This window comes from Eretmochelys imbricata, chromosome 22, assembly GCF_965152235.1.
Source record: "Eretmochelys imbricata isolate rEreImb1 chromosome 22, rEreImb1.hap1, whole genome shotgun sequence".
In the NCBI taxonomy this organism is placed as follows: domain Eukaryota; kingdom Metazoa; phylum Chordata; order Testudines; family Cheloniidae; genus Eretmochelys; species Eretmochelys imbricata.
The window spans coordinates 20,105,761-20,119,708 of NC_135593.1; the positions used below are offsets into that span (position 1 = coordinate 20,105,761).

Consider the following 13,948-nt stretch of genomic DNA (forward strand, 5'->3'; position numbering starts at 1 on the left):
TGGAGAGCCAGGTAGGGAAGGCTGTGCCTCCCCAGACAGTCTGGCCCCTGCCCCCATCCACCACCCCCCTTCCTGCTCCTTGACCCCTGACTGCCCCCTCCCAGGACCCCCTGACCCTAACTGCCCCTGAGGACCCCACCCCCTAACCAACCCCCACCCCGCTCCCTGTCCCCTGACTGCCACGATCCCTATCCACACCGCCCACCCCACCCCACCCCCCGGGACCCCACTCCCTATCCAACTCCCCCTGCCCCGAACCTCCGCCCCATCCAACTGTCCCCGACTGCCCCTTATCCAACCCCCCACTCCCCGCCCCCTTACCATGCTGGAGCCAGCTGTGCTGCCGCGCTGCCCCACAGGAGTGGTGGGCCAGAGTACTGGTGGTACGGCAAGGTGAGGCTGCAGGGGAGGGGGGATAGCAGGGGAGGGGCTGGGGGCTAGCCTCCCCGGCCAGGAACTCAGGGGCCGGGTAGGACGGCCCACGGGCTGTAGTTTGCCCACCTATGTTTAGAGCAACAAAGTGGGTGTGGGAATATCTGTTAGAGCAGTCATTTAAATGACATTTCACTATATAATAAATAAAACATTAGCAAGTACTTTTATACATATAAACCTAAATGCTAAAATTTTTTCACTAGCTTGATTAATGTGATTTGATGCAGAACTCTGTCTCCATTGAGGGGAAAGAAGGAATGTACTTACTGCTATTGTGACTTTGAGTCCTTGAATTTTTCTGCAAGTATCAGCTGTGTAAACAGGCTGAGTAAATTTGTCCTTTGGCTTTGCACTAGATTGACTTGTGCCCAGCAGTATTCCACAAGCTGCGATTCGTGGTCTCTTGAAATGTCTAGAAGGGGATAAATATAAATTGCTCTTTCAGTCTGACAGGGATGTTGTAGTCCAGTATAGGAACAGCCAAGGCTAGTTCCTTGGCTGTTCCTAATAAATGAAATACTGCCTCCGTTAAAAACCAAATCTGGCTGCGTGTGTTACAGATTAGGAAGTTATTCCATGGTAAACCAGCAAAACTCTAGGCTTAAAATTAAGCTATGTTGCTTTCTATACTGCCTGTATTTCTGTAGGGAAGGACAGGTGGAGTGGTTTGCTGAGTGTTGCATCTGATTATTTTTATGCTCTGATGAAGAATAAATAACTTTTAGAAGAAATAGTAAGGATCAACAAATGGACTGGGTTTCCTTTCCACCATTAGCTGACATCTTTGGGTATTTCTGCCCTGAGTTTTCTCTACAGAATCTCTCTCCATGGTACAGCTCCTGTAGTGCTGAAATGGTAGGAGTGCTAGCATAGACCAGATCCAAGCATTCTTACCAGTGACAGCAGATCTAGACAACATTGCTGTAAAAACATCTGTGTCCTGTCTCCATTAGTGTTCCCACCATGGATGTGGTCTCCCAATTAATGCTAGTGTAGGCATGGCCTTTGTCTGCAATACTGTAGGACTATTTCCATGTAAGATCACTCACTGTAATAGGTGCTAAGTTACCTTAACAAGAAATGAATTTTGTAAGGTACAACTGAATTCCCTTGCTCTTTTCAGTTTCAGTTCAATGCTTAATGTTAGTGAGTTAAAATATATCCTTAAACATTTAAAAAATGTATCAAGGTAGAGTGCTTCTGTACTTCAATTTTAAAAGCTGTGAAAGCAAGCATGCTATTTTTAATAGTGGGTTCTTGGATGTTGTAGTTAAATTGTCTTAAATCTTGGATTCCTAGTTGAAAAAATCCTCCCCACTAAGGCACTTCTGGTTTTATTTTTAAACTAAGAATTGTAGCTGCTGCTCTTAACTTCTGCATTGTAATTGTCGTACCTGTTCTTTCTTCAGCCCCTCTCCCCACGTCTGGATGGAGCACACTTTAAAGTGAAATGACAGACCAAGAAAATAACAACAGCATCTCCAGTAACCCTTTTGCAGCCCTCTTCAGCTCTTTAGCTGATGCCAAGCAGTTTGCAGCGATCCAAAAACAGCAGCTGAGGCAGCTCACTGGTAAGAGGAGAAATGAGACCAAACAATGCAGCTCTAGTTGCAGAGGGTTTTCCCTAACAACATATCTGTAAGGTTATCATACTCTGGTATGCGTTTACTATTCAGGTTCAGTACCCTGGGCTGGTTTGGGACCATCCAAAAACAGAAATATTTTTCAGGTCTGGACACTTGTAGTATAGGAGCCAGGAGTCAGAATTGTCAGGTGGCCACAGTAGTATTTGTATGTCAATATAGCATCTTACTTTGTGCACTTGAGGCCTGATCCAAAGCCCATTGAGTTTACTGGGAGTCTTGCAGTTGACTTCAGTGACTTTGGATCAGGCCCTAAATTGTTGAGACAACATTTTTGTATTCCACTAGAAAATCATCTTTGGGGAGAAGTCTGGTCTGAATTCAGGACTGGGAGCCAGAAACACCTGAGTTCTGATCCCAGACTGAACACTGACTCTTGCTTTGACCAGGTCACTTGTGCCTTGATTTCCCGCCCCCCCCCACTCCCTGCGAGGTGCTGAGCACAGGGAGCTGTGGGTGCTTGGCATCAATTTTGCTGCCTCCATTTTGGGAATAATGATATCAACTATGTCACAGGAAGTCTTTAAGAATTAATGTTCTAAAGATGGACATTAGTGTATAAGGTCTAAATATTATCATTTAAAGCAATACTCTTGTCTTACCACATCCATATGGGAGTCTTTTGGAAGATAAGGAAGGAACTGGGCCATGCACCATTGCAGAAGACAAGTTGTAGAAGAGGGGAGAATGCTTGGGAAAGGGTGTGGATGTCTCCTTGACCATTCACCAACCAATCTGAATGGGCAGGGTGACTTGTTTCTTCCCCAGAGAGAGTAGTAGTCTATTTTATTTTGTTGTGACGGTAGGTCTACTTTGCTTTTCAGTAGCAATTTATCTGACGTGAAAGGCTTAAGTTTCTTGTTCTAAGACTTGCACTGTTTGGCAGGTGCCTATGTTCAGACAGTCTTTTCACAGATAAATATTTTTAAATGGCACTTTGTATTCTACAAAACAAAATGCCATTGCTTCCTTAATTCTTCAGCGTGGCGTGCAAACAGTGTATTGGCCTGTAACTCTTCTCCACGGCAGTGCCAGTGGCACTGGCAATCAATGAATATAGTGTGTAGACAGGACACAGGGTTCTTTATCAACTTGTTGTCCAACCCTGGTCTGAGCAGGGTTATAAAGAAAGGCTGTACATCCCAGCCTATACCATCACTGCCTTCAGCAGAACTGCACTATAGCCATAGTGTGCTTGCTGCTCTGCTTGCCAGATAATGAATAGTTCATTATTTTGTATGTAGAAACCTAAGCATAGGTGCTTGAAATCAGTGGCAGCACAAAGATGGGAAAGACTTGTGCATGTCACTGATAGTGCTCCCTTGGGTTAGTTCAGCCCTTTTTGTTCCCAGAGATGCACTGCTTACTCTTCATGCCACAGTGTTAATTTCTTCCAGGGCCATAGACATGTTCATTTACTATCTTCTCTTTTCCAGCAGATGAAACCTCAGCCAGCCAAGATGACTCAGATAACAGTGTATCAGAGAGTCTGGATGACTGCGACTACTCTGTGGCTGAGATCAGCCGCTCCTTCCGCTCCCAGCAGGAGCTGTGTGAACAGCTCAACATCAATCACATGATCCAGAGGATCTTCCTCATCACCCTCGACAACAGTGAGTGGACGTACACTGAAGACTTGTGTTACCCACCAGACTCTCAGGGTTACAAGATTTACAAGCACGATAGCTTAGCCATGGGAGTAGTTATGAGAGTGTGTTAGAGTCTGAGGCAATCTTGGCTCCTGGGGGTTGAGATTAAGTCTGAAGACTCATGTCAGATGTGTGTGCCTGCAGACTGCAGTCATGATTATTTATTATTTGTATTACAGTAGCACCCAGACACTAATCAGGACCAGGGCTCTGTTTTGCTAGCCTCTGTGCAAACACACAGGCAGACACGGTCTCTGTCCTGAAGAGTTTAGAACCTAATGTTAATTTCTGTTGTTTGTTTTGCAATGTTGTGAAAAAATCTGAATAAAACAGGGTGGATGAAAATCAATATATTTTTTTTAAATAACTGGTTTAAAAATTAATTAAGTTTTCCTTTAAAAATCAACCCATTTAAAATCTGAATTTAATACAAATATATTAAGGTCTGCATTTATTATAAGCTTTTAAAACATTTAAATAAAAGATAAATATGCTGAATCCATGAGCCTCTATCAAAAACTTTGAGTTAAAGGCTGTTTTTCTATATAAAGATAGATCCACCCCCAATTGCCATTCTAACTTTGGATGCCAAGCTTTATAAATATGGCAAAATAGGTCATGTACTGTATTAAGGGCTTGATCCTGTGGGGGACTTGGGCTGTGCTACTGGGTGTAAAAGACTGGTAAAGTTGTCACAGTCTTTGGGACCTGGCCTCTGACTCTAGCAGACACCATCACGTTTCTCATCAGGAATCATCCACTGAGCCCACCTTGGTGGTCTCAGACTTGTGTTGCATAGCTTCTCTCTACCTGAGAGCTGACTGAATATGCTCAAATTATGAATATTTATGATTCTTCCCATCATTCTTCATTTTCTAACATACTAAAAATGTATAATTAGAATCTGAAAATATTAAGCTATATAATTGCTTAAATATATGCATATAGTTATAGTGTACCCTCCTAGGTAGCAAAAAGATGTAACAAATCTAGTGTAAAGGCTCTATTTAGTTGTAAATCAACATGTTTTAATGGTTATACAAGCCAATGAGAATGCACCTTTCTTTAGAAAATAACTGAACTACAAATGGAAAAGTTTGATTAAAATAGATCATTTAAATTGAGATTTTCCACTTGGTCATTTAAATCATTCCAGCCTGGAATAAATGTAAAGCGCTAAAACTGAGTTTGTATCATCCCCAGTTGGCATGACCATGCAGCTAGGATACAGTTCACATCTTGCTTTCCTAAAGCCCCAGTCGGTGCCGATGTGTTTGCCCCTTACTTGTAAAGTTCACTTGTAGGGATTGGATGGGAAGTGATTTACTTGATCATCAGGGTGATTTATTTGATGTTTCATAGAAATATAGGACTGGAAAGGACCTTGAGAAGTCATCAAGTCCAGCCCCCTGTACTGTGGCAGGACCAAATAAATCTAGACCATCCCTCACAGGTGATTGTCCAACCTATTCTTAACTACCCCTATAGTTAGAAAGTTTGTCTTAATATGTAACCTAAATTTCTCATGCTGCAGATTAAGCCCAGTACTATTTCTCCTACCTGCAGTGGACATGGAGAACAATTGATCGCTGTCCCTTTTATAACAGCCCTTCACATATTTGAAGACTGTCATCAGGTCCCTCCTTAGTCATTTTTTTCTTGAAACTAAACATGCCCCGTTTTTTTAACCTTTCCCCAGAGCTCAGGTTTTCTAAATCTTTTATCATTTTGTTGCTCTCCTCTGGGCTCTCCCATTTGTCCACATTTTTCCTCAAGTGTGACTCCTAGAAGGGGACACAGTACTTCAGTTGAGGCCTGTTCTGAATACATTGGGACAATTATCTCTGTATCTTGCATCTTAACTGGATGCTCCAGTTAATGCACCCCAGAATGATATTAGCTTTTTTTTGCAACTGCATCACATTATTGATTCATATTCAGTTTGTGATCCACTATAACCCACAGATCCTTTTCAGCTGTACCACTATTCCCCATTTTGTAGTTGTCTCTGATTTTTTCCTTCCCAAGTGAAGTATTTTACATTTGTCTTTATTGAATTTCATCTTGATTTCAGATGAATTCTCCCATTTCTCAAGCTCATTTTGAATTCTAATCCTGCCTCCAAAGTGCTTGCAACTCCACCTGTCTTGGTGTCATCTGCAGATTTTATATGCATGCTTACCACTCCATTATCTAACTCCTTAATTAAAATATTGAATAATAGCAAACCCAGGACTGACCACTGTGGGCCCCCACTAGATATGCTGCCCCAGTTTGACAATGAACTACAGTCTTTCAACCACTTGTGCACCCATCTTATAACAATTTCATCTCTAGACCTCATTTCCCTAGTTTACTTATCAGAATGGTATGTTGGATTTTGTCAAAAGCCTTACTAAAATCAAGATAATCACCCCCCCTCCCCCTCTCCAATCCACTAGGCCAGAAGCCCAGGCAAAGAAGGAAATTAGGCTGGCTTGGCGTGATTTGTTTTTGACATCCATGCTGGGTATTCCTTATATCTGTAAGCACCTTGAGGATGACACTAATTGGTTGTTAATTTGATCCAGTATATTTCTAGGTGTCAAAGGTTAGGCTGTCTGGTCTATAATTCCCCAGGTCCTCTTTGTTCCCCTTTTTAAAGATAGGTATGTTTGCCCTTCTCCAGTCCTCTGGGGGGACATCACCCATCCTCCACAAGTTCTTGAAGATAACTAATGGTGCGAAGATTGCTTCAGTTAATTCCTTAAGTACCCTGGGAGGAATTTCATCAGGACCTGCTGACTTGAGTACATCTAACTTATGTATATATTCTTTAACCTTTTCTTTCCCTAAGTTGTTAACATTGCATTGAGCAACTGATCACCATTAACCTTTTCAGTGAAGTCTGAAGCAAAATAGGCATTCAACACCTCAGCCTTCTTGATGTCATCAATTATTAGCTCTCCTTCCCCATTAAGATGAGGACCTACGGTTTCCTCTCATCTCTCTCTCGCTCCTTATGTATTTAAATAACTTCTTATTGCCTTGCATGTCCCTTGCTAGGTGTAACTCATTTTGTGCCTTAGCCTTTCTGATTTTTGTCTCTTCGTGCTTGTCCTATTCTTTTGTATGCCTCCTTAGCAATTTGTCCATGTTTCCACTTTGTGTAGGATTCTTTTGGATTTTCAGCCCATTAAAGAGCTCCTGATGGAGCCATATTGTCCTCTTTCTATTCCTCCTGTCTTTCCTTCGCATTGGAAGAGTTGCAATTGTGCCTTTAATATTGTCTCCTTGAGAAACTGCAAACTCTCCTAAACTACTTTATTCCTTAGATTTTCTTCCAATGGGACCTTATCTACCAGTTCTCTGAGTTTGTTAAAGATTGCTTTTTTGAAGTCCTTATTCTGCTTCTCTCACTTCTTCCTTTCCTTAGAATCATGACATCTATCATTTCATGATTATTTTCACCCAAATGGTCTTCCACCTTCAGATTTGCAGCCAATTCCTCCCTGTTGGTCAGAATCAAGTCTAAAATGGCTGTCCCTCTGCTTATTACTTCCACTTTCTGAAACAAAAAGTTGTTCCCAAAGGCAGGAAAGAATTTTGCACCTTTCTTGGTGTCATTTGGCTGTGGGTGAAGAATGTGATAATCCCAGTGGAAACCAATCATAGGTTGATTGACTAGCCTGGCATTAAAATACCTAGTAGAGCACACTTTGTTCTTGCAAAGTGAGCTTCTGTATGTATGTGTGAATTGGGAAGTTCGCTCTTTTATGGGGCTGGCTTTAGGGAACATTGGGATATTACAATTAAAATGGATTTTTCCCAAGCTGATTCTTCAACAGGATTCTGGTGTATACCTGTGTGTTGTGCAGTGGATGTTGTATTGTCATTTGTGTACCTTTTAAAAGGATAATTGGTATATCATGTTCTAGAGTGAAACCTGTTTTTAAGCAATCATACAAAAACTACTTGCTCAGAGGAGAGAGAATTCTGTTGAACCTTAAGTTAAAAGCTACAGGAAACCTTGTGGCGGGAGGTTGGGAATATTTGATAGTTGTTTACAGCAGTTAGTTCCCTATAGCAGGCAAGGTCCACAGTGCTGAACACTCTGTCGGTAGGCACATATTTGTGGTGGTTTGTTTAAGGGAATTTGATTTTCCCCAGGTGATCCCAGCATGAAGAGCGGCAATGGAATTCCTGCTCGCTGTGTGTACCTGGAGGAAATGGCTGCAGAACTGGATGAACAAGACTGGCTTGACATGGAAAACATTGAACAGGTATCACCACTTCTCTGTCAACTTGTCTCTTTCAGGTTGGTGTCCGGCAGTCCTGAGTGAAAGAAGGTGCAGCAATTAATAAGCAGGTACCTGATTGCAGAGTATCTCCCCAAAAGTCCAGTCCCAAATGGGTATTTAATGACTCCTCTTTAAAGATCAGATCTGCATAAAACATTAATGATCTGGGAGGAGAGCTTAACTTGTGCACATGTTACCGAGAAACCAGTGTGCTCCACTCTTTTTTTGTTTTTAGACTAGGCTAACAATAGACCTTCTTTTGGTAGTCTGCTTTGGGAAGCAACCGCTGCGCAGAGCCAAACTGGCTGCATTCTGGGCACTGGGAAGGCACTGTGGTTAGTGTATAAGTGGTTATTCCTCTCCAAATGGAGAAGGTGTCATTCATTTCTGTTCATGAGTTTTGTTAGGTGAAATTGAGTTTTACTGATGGGGACGGTTTAGTTCTTACAGTGCACAAAAAATGTGGCTCTCAGCTACTAACAGAACTTTGAACTCTGCTCCTTCCCTGCACAGCATATTAGAGTTTACCCTCGAGTGCAGACTTGTTCACTCATGGTCTAATGTGCTACTGCCTATGACAACTGGGCTGGAAGTGACTTCAGGCTTATGTGGCTGGAGTGCTTATAGGGTTACCTAATACTAGCTCCTCCTAGTGGCTGCAGAGATCTGCTGCCAATGTGGGAGTCTGAATGGGAAGATACAGATTAGGAGTATGGTTAAGGAATGGATAAAATCCCAAGGCCTCTCCCACTCCTCCAGTTTAATTTGTTGTGTCTGCCTTGTGGAAGGTAAGAATGCCTTTGCTTATAACAGTGGACAGTGGGAGTCAGTGCTCCAGCACTCAGCTCTGCCACCATCCACCTCATCTAAAAATTGTAAAGAGAGCCACTCCTCTAACCGGAGTGTCATGCTAATGCTTGTCAGGTTTGTTTTCAAAGGCAAGGGTTACAGATACCTAGTAGTAAAACTGCTGTAAATTCTGAAGGTGGATGGAGAAGCTGTTGGCCTAGCAGACTGGAAAAAGTCTGAGAACCCCTGGGCTAGCACTGAACTCTTTTTATTTTTCAGTAGTGAAGGAAAGCCTAATGGGCAAAAAGGAGCCATGATGTGGTGTGAGGTATTTTTTTATGGGGGGAAGGAGGAGGGTCGTGACTTTAAACGTTGGGATTGTGTGTTCGTTTTCAGTATATGTTTAATTGCGTGTGTAGGCACTCTTCACCCGCTTGTTGCTCCAGGAACCAGGAAGTCACCTGATTTACATGACCTCTGTCAGCACACAGAATCTTTCAGCAGATAGAGATGCTGGAGAGAAACAGATTCTTCGCTACTTATATGCCTGTTTCCAGAGAGCAAAGGAAGAGGTAGGTAGGCAGGCAGCCTTGGGAAGGGGAAGTAGCATCATATGCGGTCCGATTACTGATCTGAAATGAGCAAGTTGGCAGACTATACACACATACCAGTACACTTCAGGGGACATCATTCCTTCTGTCTCAATTTCTCTTTCCATGCAGATAACCAAAGTGCCAGAGAACCTGCTGCCCTTTGCGGTTCGCTGCAGGAATCTGACTGTGTCGAACACTCGCACTGTTCTCCTCACCTCCGAGATCTATGTGAACCAGAATGTCTATGAGCAGCTGGTGGACCTGATGCTGGAGGCACTGAGAGGAGCATGTAAGTTTATAACTATGCCCCTTTCTCCTGGTGGGTTAGTAGTTATCCTCAGATGACCAAATATTATTGCTTTTTCTTTCCACTTTATAACAAGAACATCAAACCCAACTATTCTATTTAAGGTCCAAGCTTGACATTCAGAATCAAATGAGCCATGTAAGCAGTAGATAGTCTTAGAGAAATGCCTAAAGTAATAGGGCAAGTTTGGTGGCCTTAGGGAAACTCAAGGTCTTGTGTAAAGGTGAAAGTAAACCAGTTGATGCTAGCAAGACAAACTAACCCCGCTAATAGAAGACTGTGGTGAGTGCAAAGCTGACTGAACCGTATTTTACCCTTTGAGGATCTGGACATTTTGTTAACTCTTTGTCTTGTATATTTTCATAAACATAATGGGTAAAATTCTGGTGCCCTTGAAATCGAAGGGAGTTTAGCTATTGACTTGAATGGGGCCAGGATTTCACCTACTGTAAATAACAGATCTGATATGATGTACAAATTAAAATCCAAACTTATAAGTTACCTAAGGGGCAAGAAATAAGAATAAGCTCTTTAGACAACTTGGAAGAGGAGCATCTGACCATGTCAGGAACCTTAACTAATAGGTCAATCCCTAGAGTTTATAATAACTTTTGAACGGGAGGGAGTAGAGCCAGAAATGGGATGGAGCCTGTGAACAGCTCAGTTCTTTTCAACACAAAGTGTAGGGGAAATTGCTGTCTGCTTTCTTGGTTTTCTGTGTCACTAGAGAAGTTAATACTTTGGGCCAAAGTGCAGTCCATGGATACCAGTCACACAGGGCCCATCCTGGGCTCCACTGAATATTTATGGGATTGGTGCTGGGAGGAGAACTGGTCTATGGGAGTCTCTCCCTCTCTAACAAAGTATTCTGCAGAATAAAATACTGAGACCCCCTCTTTAAAATCTATCGGGAAGTTCAGGTACCTCTATTTAGTGTCCTTATCCCATGTGAAAACACAACTATGTCCACTTGGCAGGAGGAAAATGTGTCTAGTGATAAGAATGTTTCTAATGTTCTTGTCAAGCACAATTGGTCCAACTTAAAATGTGTTGGCAAAACTTGTCTCTTGATTTAATGTATCGCTAAGTAGTCAGTATCTCAGGAGTCTCTAGATATGGATTTGCTAAAGCATGAGCTAACCCATGCAGCCCCCCACAACTTGCTGTACGCATGACCTGCCATCCTGCTATGGCTGGTATTTGACAATGTGGTGTTACCTAATTGGCTGATGGTGAGGGATTATATAATGAGATGAGCCTGAAGTGTTAATGGGCTGAAGCCACTAAAAATACTTTGAATATTTCTGTTAAATGTTTTTCTACCCCCACCCTTTACTTTTTTTATTAGACTTTGAAGATGTGACTGAGTTTCTTGAGGAGGTCATAGAAGCCTTGATGATGGATGAGGAAGTACGGACATTTGGGGAGGTCATGGTTCCTGTGTTTGATATTCTGTTGGGCAGAATCAAAGATCTGGACCTTTGTCAAATCCTGCTGTACACATATCTGGATATGCTCCTCTATTTCACCAGACAGAAAAATATAGCACAGGTAAGTGTGTGTTAGTGCTGGTGAACAGTGCCAGCTGTCCACTGGAAAAGTGCTCCATAGGCAGCAGCAGGGCAAATTCCGTCTACACTATCCCACTAATATGCCTCTGCCATTACCCAGAAAGACTACTTCTACATAAGAGAGTAATTCACTTTCTGTGGCACTTTGACCCTTAGCCTTGCTGATGAGCTTGCCAACAAGGAGAGCAACTGAATACGTCCACAGGCTGCTGGGTCTGATATAGATGTACCTTCCTGTGCAATGGCTAATGGCTTTTGCTTTGGCTTTGTTACTAAATGACAGGCTGGATATGTGCCAGGCTCACATTCTGCTCTGGTGAATGTGCACTCTCAGTAAAGTGTGTTGCTATGATCCATGCATTCCAGCTGTAGTAAAGGGATTGTGTATTGGCTGCATGCAGCATGCTACCTGAGTCACAAATTATGTATTCATCTTTATCCTCTGATTAAAAAAAGAGAGTGAAATAATTTGTTCCCACATTCCTTCTCTAACAAGCTACTTCTACTGTTCTCTGACCACTCCCAAATCAACAGGTTCTCTTCATACTTTTATGAACAATAGCATGCACATTTTCTGTCTCTTTAGGTTTTTGTAGACTACATTCAACCAAAGGACCCCACCAATGGGCAGATGTATCAGAAGACCCTGCTAGGAGTCATCTTGAGCATCTCCTGCTTGCTAAAGACCCCAGGCGTAGTGGAGAGTCATGGATACTTTCTGAATCCATCCCGATCCAGTCCACAAGAGATCAAAGTGCAGGAGTCCAACATTCATCAGGTCAAGCTGAAATGTATCAGTGCCACTATCTAATACTGAACCGCAGTGTGTGTTCCTAAGGAAAGGAAGCCTTGTAATGGGTTACAGGGTATGACTTGTGCTCAGAAGATCTGGGTTCTATTCCAGGCTCTGCCACAGGGTGGCTGTATGACCGTGGCAAGTCACTCCACCTCTGTGTGCTGTGATGCTGTTTCCCACCTGTACAATGAGGATAGCACAGGCCTCACGGGGTTTTGGGAGAATAACTCCATAGATGTGGGTAAAATGCTTTGGATTGCTCAGATGGAAGGTGCTGCAGAAGTGCAAAATCTTAAAGAACTTTCTAGACATTTATGAATGAAGCATCACAAACCCTGGAAGACAGCTGTAATCCCCATTCTGCAGGTGAGAAAACTCAATCACAAAGGTTCCTCATCGAGAGCCTGGCAGATCCGGAGCAGAACCCAGATCACCTGGCTCCCAGTCACGTGCCCTACCACAAGACCATCTTTCCACCCAGTGACCTGTGAAGAATTTTGGTTTTACTTTTCATTGAAACAATTCATTGTATCTCTTAAAGTGTCATCCTTCCTTTTTGCTGTTGGCTTCAGGGTTGCTCTGTTCATCATATGTTGTTTCTGACAGGAGACACTGGTAAGGGGGCGTGGGAGCTATACCTAACCACCTATGGGTATGTCTGCACTCCAGCTGGGAGCATGCTTCCCAGCGTGGGGTCAGCAGATTCGCACTAACTCCCCTGGAGCTAGTACACTAAAAATAGTCATGTGAACCCACAACTCAGGCTAGCCACCTGAGCTCGGACCCAGGGGGCAGGCAGGTTTGGACTTGGGCTGCTAGTCCACGTCACTGCCCAGGCAGCAATGTCCCACACTGCTATTTTTAGCCTGCTAGCTGGAGCAGAGCTCCCATGAGTCTGTCTAGCCAGGCTGGGAGGCTAGCTCCCAGAGGCAGGGTAAGCAGACCCTAAGTGACTTTCCAGAAGATTAGGATGACCTGTGGACTCTCAGACCAGCCTTGGAAAGTGCAAGTGAAATGGGCCTTTTTCAAAAATGCCTTCAGTGATGGATTGGGTTTATTTTATTTTATTTTTATTTTTTTGTAACAGTTTATGGCTCAGTTCCATGAGAAAATCTACCAGATGCTGAAGAACCTGTTACAGCTGTCTCCAGAGACCAAACACAGGATTCTTTCCTGGCTTGGAAACTGTCTCCATGCCAATGCAGGCCGTACAAAAATCTGGGCTAACCAGATGCCAGAGATCTTCTTCCAGATGTATGCCTCAGATGCCTTCTTTATGAATCTAGGAGCTGCCCTCCTGAAACTGTGCCAGCCATTCTGTAAACCCAGATCTCCTAGACTTCTCACCTTCGATCCCACCTACTGTGCCCTGAAAGAGCTGAATGAAGAGGAGAGGAGAAGTAAGAATGTGCATATGAAAGGTAGGTATGCTAGAAATGTTATGCTCGCCTTGTGTTGCATTTGCTTCCATCTGGACTCACAAGCACTCAGTCTTCCCTACAACACTATACCTCATGCCTCTCCAGGAGGAAAAGGAGGCAACAGATTAGCTGGGCAGTGGAGAAGGAGTAAAGGAGAAGCTGAAAAAAGTTAAAATATCACCCACACCAAGTCAGGTCTTTCTGACTGTGCTGAAGTCCCCTTCCCAGACCCAGCGGGGCAGGGTTAAGTCACTGGTGCTTTTAATTTCTTTAAGGCTTGGAAAAAGAAACATGTTTGATTCCAGCTGTGACTGAGAAGGAGCCAGAGTTTGCCCACAGCTACAATCTGGTGACCGAGAACTTAGTCCTGACACAGTATACGCTCCATTTAGGATTTCACAGGTAACTCCACTACTAGCCTTATAAGTCCAGGAAGCGGTGGTTATAAACAGCGTTGATAACAG

At 43.2% G+C, this 13,948-nt stretch overlaps 1 protein-coding gene across 4 annotated transcripts in view; it reads left to right on the forward strand.

Annotated features, from left to right (window-relative positions):
• UBE4A (ubiquitination factor E4A) overlaps window positions 1–13,948 on the forward strand; it is a 30,554-nt gene that overhangs the window by 1,791 nt on the left and 14,815 nt on the right. For 2 of the 4 annotated variants that reach the window (XM_077839682.1, XM_077839683.1), the window contains exons 2-10: window positions 1,845–2,006; window positions 3,515–3,691; window positions 7,877–7,989; window positions 9,216–9,368; window positions 9,519–9,678; window positions 11,045–11,247; window positions 11,854–12,045; window positions 13,151–13,484; window positions 13,760–13,886. In XM_077839682.1, the coding sequence (XP_077695808.1) occupies window positions 1,886–2,006; window positions 3,515–3,691; window positions 7,877–7,989; window positions 9,216–9,368; window positions 9,519–9,678; window positions 11,045–11,247; window positions 11,854–12,045; window positions 13,151–13,484; window positions 13,760–13,886 (1,580 nt within the window). In that variant the 5' untranslated portion in view covers window positions 1,845–1,885. The remainder of the gene's footprint in view (window positions 1–1,844; window positions 2,007–3,514; window positions 3,692–7,876; window positions 7,990–9,215; window positions 9,369–9,518; window positions 9,679–11,044; window positions 11,248–11,853; window positions 12,046–13,150; window positions 13,485–13,759; window positions 13,887–13,948) is intronic. The other 2 variants (XM_077839685.1, XM_077839684.1) reach the window with 2 other exon arrangements.